The sequence below is a fragment of the Trichoplusia ni genome, chromosome 6, assembly GCF_003590095.1.
Source record: "Trichoplusia ni isolate ovarian cell line Hi5 chromosome 6, tn1, whole genome shotgun sequence".
Taxonomy (NCBI): domain Eukaryota; kingdom Metazoa; phylum Arthropoda; class Insecta; order Lepidoptera; family Noctuidae; genus Trichoplusia; species Trichoplusia ni.
In genome coordinates, this window is record NC_039483.1 from 5319776 (window position 1) to 5329163 (window position 9388).

The 9388-nt window shown below is 33.5% G+C and overlaps 1 protein-coding gene across 1 annotated transcript; it reads left to right on the plus strand.

Moving 5' to 3' along the window:
* Positions 1–1763: 1763 nt before the first annotated feature.
* Positions 1764–9162, plus strand: LOC113495023 (cytochrome P450 4C1-like). Its single transcript, XM_026873587.1, has 10 exons — positions 1764–2066; positions 2355–2444; positions 2997–3107; positions 6098–6283; positions 6617–6787; positions 6921–7004; positions 7111–7300; positions 7928–8079; positions 8439–8618; positions 8977–9162. Exons 1-10 carry the CDS (start codon positions 1919–1921, stop codon positions 9135–9137), a joined length of 1473 nt encoding a protein of 490 aa, XP_026729388.1. The 5' UTR covers positions 1764–1918; the 3' UTR covers positions 9138–9162.
* Positions 9163–9388: the final 226 nt, after the last annotated feature.

The following is a 9388-nucleotide window of genomic DNA, read 5'->3' on the forward strand; positions in this document are numbered from 1 at the left end:
CATAAAAAATAATCAGAGACCTGTCCATGAACTGTTCCATAATGTAAACTGCTGCTAATTATTACCTTTTATTAACAAACCATTATTAAAGGCATATATTTTTTAAACGACTCCCTTATTAATGAATTTAATCCTTATGACGCCTTCTATTTTCAAGAATATCGAAAAAGTGGTATCAAAATCTGATTCTGATGGAACCAGAGCCTGGACTTTATGTTAGGATGGAATAGGGATGATGACATTTTTTTTGCAGTGTCCGTCTTGTAGTTTTTTTGTATATTAATGGATACGTATTTTTTAATTTGTTCCGCAAACATAAATTGACAAAATTTCAGTGAATGAAACTTACGCGTGACGTCATGATTGAGTATAAATTTTACTCTATCGTTACGTCACAAGCCCCCTCTCCTTAACTTTAAAGCAGTTAATCTTTGTCAATTCTAGTTTTTCTGAAAAAGGAAAAAATACGTGTCTCATACTTTTCAATTATCTAACTGAGTGACTAATGAGATTTTTTCTTTTTATAAACAGTCATCATCCCTATTAAGAAAATTATTATAAGAAATGTAATAAAATATTCTTTATTTTTTTTATTTTGATCTGTGACAGACGAAAATATTACACAAAAAAGTACCGCCTGGTGATGACCGACACAGACGGTCAGACGGGCGGACAGCTGAGTCTTCTTGGGGTTTCGTTTATATCCTTTGTTTACGGAACCTTAATAATTTGTAGTGGCTATAATCCTATATTGGTGGTATTAATAAATTACCTACCTTAGTAATAATGCTTACCTCAGATTTTACTGTTTACAACTTGATAATTAGCACGTTTTTAACACGTCATGTATGAAACCATTTTTAAGTGCCATGTACGAGCAACCATAAACGTTAATCATTAACATGCTCTTGAAACGTGAGATAAAAGATAATCTGTGATCATCACAAAAAAGGATTTATATCTCTGTGGAAGCGAGATGAAGTTATACACAATTTAATCAGCTGTCTCGCTCCCGCAATAGAAAGTATTGCTTTAACTTTAATTATAGCTGATAATAAGCGATCAAATAAAGATGGTAGTTATGGTTGTTTCGTGTAAATGGCCAGTAATTGTATAGTATTACTTAAATAATCTTTTTTAATCATGTGATTCTGATTGTCATTTATTTCGCCTGTTGTGGAAGCGAGAGGCTACTATAGTAATGTTCCAGATCGTTCACTTTATTTTTCTTGTTCAAATCATCTTAGTACGGGGGATGATCTTTATTAACCTAGCTACCGATGTGGATTTAATTTCACATTGTCACTGATGTGGGGGCCTTAGTATCCCCTATATGTAAGACTACCTATCGACCTCACTACGAGCGAAACTAAGATTTTAGGTTTAATCTATATAATTCTAAAATATGATGCTGTAGATGCGAGAAAATTATATCACTGAATTATATTCTTCTAACTTCATATAAAAAAATCGCATGATGTCATAAACTACCAAATGTTTATTATAATTCTATATATGGCATAGAAGTGTACACATGGCATTTATTTATTTTTAATTTTGTTTGTACACACAAAATATTGAAAAAATAATGTACAAAAGAAGACATATCTGAGAGGCTCCTAAATTTTTTTTAACCATACTTACCTTCCAGGATTATAAATTTTAAATACAAAATTTTTGCCGTGCATGTGTTATGCACGGCAAAAATTTACTGCGTACTAACACGACTAAAGTGAAATTCAAAATGAAAGGGAAGAGGAAGAGGAAGGGTAGTTTTCAACAATTTAAATTTCGAAAGGCCCGATAGACCGGTACCTTCTAAAGCTAAGGTTAACTTTACGAGGAAGTTGTTTATCTGGTAAGTGCGCATTGTGTATAAATAAGGGCACTGTATCTACAGACAGAATATTTGGTCATAATGTTTGTAGTCGTCGTGTTGATAGTGACATGGTGTGCAGTGATGTTCGTGTGGTCTTGGGTGAGACCCAGGAGCCCTTCTCCTCCTACATACCCTGGCTCTTTACCGCTAATAGGAAACGTCCACCAGATGATTGGAGATGCCGTTCGTATGTTGAATTTTTTGGGAGATTTTATTTTGAGGATGTTTACGTTCATTTTCTTCACGTTTTTAACAAGTTACTTATGGTATTTATAAAGGCTTTTTGAAATAACGCATACGGTAAAGACATTTTTTTGAAAATAAACCGTTTTAGGCCTATATTGTAATATTTCCATCCTTCCTTCACAGTTTTGGAAACTATGATACATTTCTTTTTATTCCATATCGATTCATCGAATTAGTATCAAGTTTACACTTTTTTGGTAAATTATATTTTCTTTTTTGTCCTCTGCAGATTGGTTGACGTTCGAAAAAAAGTTATTTCACTTCTGCCTAAAGAATGGCGGAATAGTAAAACTACTATTTGGGCCACATCAAGCATTTGGTAAGCTTTTTTCAAATATGCGCCATCAAGAAATGATCTGAAATTATGTTTAAGTTAAAGATTCATAAAAATTAGGGAATTGGCACCAATCTAAAATATATAAATATTCAACACCTTTTGCTTCGGTCATTTTGGAGTCGGACCCTCCTCACTCAGAATTCCGTAAATAGGTCTAAAGAAAAACTATTTTAAACCTTACCAACCGTTGCTTATGATCCCCTTTTATTATTGGGCATACTTGGTAATGATGGACAGCAAAATAGGGTTAAGGTTTCGTTTTAAACTTTGAGGTTCGAAATCTTAGAAATAAAATTTGAAACACTCTGTATATCGAAAATGCGATCACGATGCATTCGATACTTACTCTATTTATATAATAAAGTTTTAGGATTCTCGATTAAAGACTAGGGTTGGGTCATAGTCGAGTCATGCTGTTAAGATAAATATGTTAGGAAACTGTTATTAAATAAATAATTATGAACCTGCCTTATGAAAGTTATTATAATTATAGTTAACTTTTGCACTCTGTTCATAATTTTCTTTTGTTTTCAGTTATGACAGAACCCGATGAATGCCTAACCATTGCCAACACCTGTATGGATAAACCTTACTTTTATTCATTTGCAAAGGATTGTTATGGTAGAGGGCTCGTAACAGCTAATGGTATGTATCAGAGTAACGATGATTATCTTGTAACACTGACCAGTGCTTGTAATATAGCCCTTAGGTTTTTGGGTCTGAAATCATTCTTTAGTAAGCAGTAAATCAGGACTGACTCAGGACTGCCAATTCAAAGGTTATAGGCAAGATTTCTAGTAATAAATATATATATACTAGCTGTTACCCGCGACTTCGTCCGCGTGGTTAGGTTAGATGATTTTTTTTTTTAATCGGATTAGTTTTTTTGCGTTTCTGCCCTTATTTGTAAAATATTTCATTTCTTATCTGCTCCTATTAATCATAGATTGATGATCATGACTAACACTGAAATATGTTTTCATACCGCTCAGTAGTTTCTGAGATTAGGGCGTTCAAGCTTGATAAACTCTTCAGCTTTATAATATAAGTATGTATATGTAGGTTATGTGCATATAGGAATTAAACTTAAGGTATATTTTTTTAATAATATCATAAACAGGTAAAATTTGTGAGTCTGTGACATCGTGGGGGGTAATCTCAACATAATAGGCTGAACCGATTTTGTAAATTATTTTACTAAATAGAAAGCCATGTTACTTTTCTGCACGTCTGGCAAGTCACTTGTCCTTCAAAGATCGGACAGGGTTTTTCGCACTTACACACTTTATATACCCAAACAAAGTCGCCTTATAACGACGTCGTGGGGACGTGGCAGCAAGTCTTGTGATGAAAGTTACATTATCTTAAACTTCTAAACCTAAACCTATGCGATGTACATAGGTAAGGTAATACGCGTTTTTTGTGTCCGTGAATGGTAGAGTGTTTCAGTCCTTTACACACCGATCGCGTGCTTCTGCCGGTCAGAAATATGAGCCGGTGGGTCATTTTCTTGTGTTGTGTCTGATCATGATAATTCGAAGCAAAATATATTTGTAAAAACTTAAGGTAATTTTTAGGCAATTATTATAAATATGAACCAATAAGAGGGTAAACTTGGGCTTGCACATTAAATGTCGGCCTTCTTAAATCTGTTGCACCTAAAGACGGAATGTGAATGGTCACCGCTTAGCAGTTTTAATATTTCTGAAGGATTTTTTAATATTTCAGTATGTACTTTTCCAACTGAGAAGAACATACCGTTTGTTTCTTTTTGCCATTTAACACCTTCATAATATGTACCGAACCATATCTGATGGCGGAATCTGTAGCACAGTCAATCAAAGGAGTATAGGAAAATGCACTCCGTTCCTTAGGTTGATAAGGAACATTTTGAGACACATCCAAAACGTTATGTCAGATGATTTCGACATTGTTCAAAGAATGTCGAAGGCGATCCGAGTTCAAATGTTCGTTGCGCTCTTCTTCTGCCTCTTCTTGTCCAGTTATACTTTCTTTCTGACTTATGATTATTAATATTTTGTTGTGTGAGTGTTCGGTACAATTTATGTTAATCTCGGTCAAACTGTTCACCGTCACGTTCATCACTTGTTTCAAAAGACCTATTAGTAGATATGCGAATTCGCTTAGAACTCAAGCGTAATTTTCTATCGGTAAATTAACGTCTCCGATACAATGCATGATGTTCACGATTAGCGGACTGTCGCGCATCATGTTCTGCACTTGTCTCTAGATACGCTGATAAATCAAACGCAATTAATGCTACGGAGCGAGTTGCAGCCTGATGTTCCCGAACAGCATCCACTCTCTCCTGACGCTCTTCGATAGATTCTTAGGACCTTATGATCCTCCATATTTTAGCTCCTTTGAAACGTTGGGAAAGATTAACCTTTTTTTTAGTCATGGTTATAGTTTTATTGTGAGTTAACTTCACCACTTCTTGATCAAGTAAAATGTAAGTGACTGCTCCGTTGGCTACTACGTAGGTTTTATGACAATATATAAAACAATAAAAACTTCTTTTAATTTACTTTTCAAACTATGACATCAAAATATGTCAAATGCTTGACAGGAAAGTAAGGTAAAGGCACCTAATTCCGCGGTGTTTTCATTATAACTTAAAAGAACATAAATTTAGTATTGAATATACCTTTCTGCAGAATTGGAAATTTTTATTAGAAGTGTTATTTATCTTAATTTTGAAATATACTCACAGATTGACTGTAAAAAAGATAAAAAATGTTAAATAGTGTAAAATGTAAAGAAGTCTGAGGCACCTTATGCCGATTTAAAAATTCTAATTTCGATGCATTTGGTTCCTATTTCTGAGTGTAAAAAATATTAAGGAAAGGAGAAAGGCAAATCTCTTTATTGTCTTTGGATTTTAAATCAGTCTTAGTATTTAAAAACTTAATTTTCTCCTCAATTTGTGAAGAAATACTCAAGAGTTAAGTGTTTTCGATAAATAATATAAACCTTATAATATTTTAAACTAAACAAAAAGTCACACAATATAAAACTATCATCTAAAACACTATTTAGCAAATTTAGTATGAAACATGCATTTAAGTAGCAGTAGCTGCTAGCCTTAAACTGAGCGATTATTTGAAATTTGTGTGTGTACATCATTTATTAAAAAAAACAGCTAAATAATTAATTAAATAATGTATCTTGCAAACAAAAGTAACTTTTTAATTGCTTTGATAAGACCGTTATTTTTTACAATATCGAAATATGGTGCCTTTACCTAAGTTAATTAAATTTGTTATTTTTTCGGTTTTTCCGCAATTTTTTCGAATTTTCTCACCGTTTAAACCTTCCCTGGACTTCTACGAATATTTCAAGACTAACAAAAGCCAAATCGGTTCAGCCGTTTTCGAGTTTTAGTGAGACTAACGAACAGCATTTCATTTTTATATATATAGATATATAAATATATATTCGAAAGTGTGCATTTTTTTTTTAATCGAGACTATGGAATTGACATACTTTTACAATCCATAGAGGAATGACATAAATATTTGTCTGATTATGAAAAAATCTATCATCATCATCAGATCCAATTAAATATTTTATAGACAATCAATAAAATTTTAATATTTTAAATCCCATTACAGAATCAACATGGAAACCACATCGGAAACTCTTAAACCCAGCATTTAATCTGCAAGTGCTGAATACATTTATTGCTGAATTTAATGTGCAAGCCAAGGATTTAGTCTCCTTGTTGGAACCTAAAGTAGGAAAGGAGCCATTTGACGTGCAGCCGTATTTGGTCAATATGTCTTTGAAGACTGTGTGTCGTAAGTATTACCGTTTGTCTGTGTACATCATCGTTTGAAGTAGACGAGTACAGTCGTTCTTTATGATATCAGATTCCAATAATACTAATATTGGAATAAGGGATAGCCAATCCCAGATCTTAAGTAGTATCGAAAAAGTTTCGTACTCCTTTCACATTAAGATAATTGTATAAAGGGGTAAAAAATGACTTTGACATATGGCAAAGCCTACTTCCTCGCTTAGCCCTGAATGAATCTTTTTGTTTTGATGTGAAAACCTCCTTTGCGGATTCGTACTTTTTTGTAACGGGTAATGTAAATTTTATTAAAATTTCGATTGGCCTTTCGTTATAGGGACGTCGCTTGGATTTAGAGAAAAAGATCAAAGAATGATTGATACAGACTACGCTCATGCGACTGAAGCTTTATTCCTTGTATTTGGGGAGAGGATCCCGAAACTATGGCTGCATTTACCACAACTATATAACTTAAGTTCATTGAAGAAAAAGGAAGACAACTTCGGGGGTATTACTAAACGAGTAATCAATGGGGTACTTAATATTTTTTTTTGCGTAGTTTAATTTATTTTAATTTGACTCAGGTTTTTAATTTTTTTTATTGAAATTTGCATTAGTGTATGCAATTTGCAGAAAATAAGATGTTTTTTTTCAGGTTATAAAGAATCGAAGATCTGAATTAAAGTTGAAAAATAATAATGAAAAGAGCATTGACACTAAATCAGGTGAATACTTTCAATGAATGTGTTTAGATCTAATAAGATGCTTAGATTGTATTAAATTGGTTTTAATTTTTATTATTATTAATAATTTCTAATAATTTTGCTTCAGACAAATTCAAGCCACTCTTGGATCAAATGCTCGAGCTGGCTGAGAATCAAGACGCTTTCTCAGATGAAGAGATAAGGGAACATCTAGACACAATTGTAGCAGCAGCTTATGATACAACAGCAACTTCAGTGACATATACATTGGTATTAATCGGATCAGATGCGCAGTTACAAGAACGAATTTGGAAAGAGTTAAGATACATTTATTTATCTTTTTTTTATTCTTGGGATCATTCATGGGAAGAGACTTTGTTTATTTTGAGAACTTTTATTGGAAATGTAATGAGGCATCTACCGGGGATCGACAACATCCACCGCTCATGATGAATTGCTATGCATTGCCATACGCCTAACGAATGCGGGAGACAGTGCACGGCGGTTCAGGTTTACTTATTAAGAGAGACACTACCCGGTTTCTCCCGCGAAACCAAAAAAGATATTAGGAACGGCTTTATCATCATCATCATTGCCATTTATTTTAATTTTCCCGTCGCTTCAATCCTCTTTCTTATTTTATTTGTCTTCAGCCTCTGCTCATCCTTGCTCTACATAGATTTCACTTTGAAAACTTTATACAATCAGGAATGGTCATATGCAGTGCAAAGTTCTGTTTTCCTTGACTGCCTTGACTTGAAATGGTTAAAAAAATAGTTGATCAGATCTCTGTTATCTGGTTTATAAAATTCGATAAATTTGTATTTCATTTCTTAACTTCGCTCTTCTACCACAGTCCTACGATGACCTTTAAAACGTTTTTAGTGTTATGTGTCTATTTGTCTAAACGTAGCTATCTTGGACCTACCTGAATTTGATTACAGGTTGAAATCAGTATTAGGTGATGAAGACAGGGATGTAACTAAAAATGATTTACCAAAATTAGTATACCTAGAGGCTGTTTTAAAGGAGAGTTTAAGGCTCTACCCTCCAGTGCCCTTTGTAGCAAGAGATGTGACATCGGATATTCAGATAAGTATGTTTATATTACAAGAACATAATCTGTAGTTCATGATAAAACATATTATAACCTTAAAATTCGGCCAAGTGTGTTACGGACTCGCGGACTGAGGACTTCTTATAAATAGACTGAAGAAAAGCACATATAACCAAATAAATTGTGACCCATCAAATGTATGACTGTACCTACCAATCGTTGCTTATCCACAATTTTGATTTGTAATCGATCATTAGATACAGACTGGTGACAGACAGACAGCGGAGAATTCGTTAGTAATAGGGTTCCGTTTTTTAAATTTAAAAAACACCTTTTTTAAATTTGACAAAGGTCAATTTTATGTTTAGTATTCATTCTGTTTTCTATATGTGTTCCAGGAAACTACAAGATACCAGCTGGCTCTTCTTGCTTTTTGGCTTTGTACGGGATCAACCGGCATCCTATGTGGGGAGCAGACGCGGAAGAATTTAGACCTGAACGATGGTTGGATCCGGACAGTTTGCCTATCAACCCCAACGCTTTCGCCTCTTTCAGTATTGGGAAGCGAGTCTGTTTAGGTGGGTACTATCATTATACCTGTTCTAATATTCAAAGGTGATTTGTTTGTTTAAAGCTCTAATGCCAGAAACTAAAGGTACGATTAAAAAAATATACAAAGTGTTAGATAACCCATTTGTCAAGGAAGGACATAAGAAATAAAATTTCAACTGATAGGTGCCAAGTAGTAAGTAATTAAATACGTTACAAAAACGGGAAAAAGACATGTTACTGAATTTTAAAATCCCTGATTAAAGTACATGTTACTTCATAATCAGGTGTTGTAACGTCCGTACAGATTAAAAACAAATTGTTAGTATAATGCAATGTAAATAAACATATTTTTATAATATTAATATGTATGAATATTAATTGCAGGTCGCTCATACGGCATGATGGCAATGAAAACAACTTTAGCACATATACTGCGTCGGTATCGTGTCTTCGGGGATATCAACAAAGTGGTATCACGATCTGATATCCTGATGAAACCAGTAACTGGACAACATATCAAATTGGAATTAAGAACACGAGTTTAGTTTTAAAATAAAGATTCCTATTAGAAATTTATTTTTCTTATAAATATATCCTTCTCGACACAGGTCTCTTCTCGTTTAGAGAAGGTTTTGAGAATTGATCACCACACATCATTGCCGGTTGGTAATTTCAAGTTCCAATATTTGGAACCGAGGTTTCATCATCTTTTTTTCCTTCACTATTTCGATAAAGGCGTCTCGGAAAAAATAAAAAAGTACAAATAACTGAAAGAGTCAAATTGGTACTTTACCTA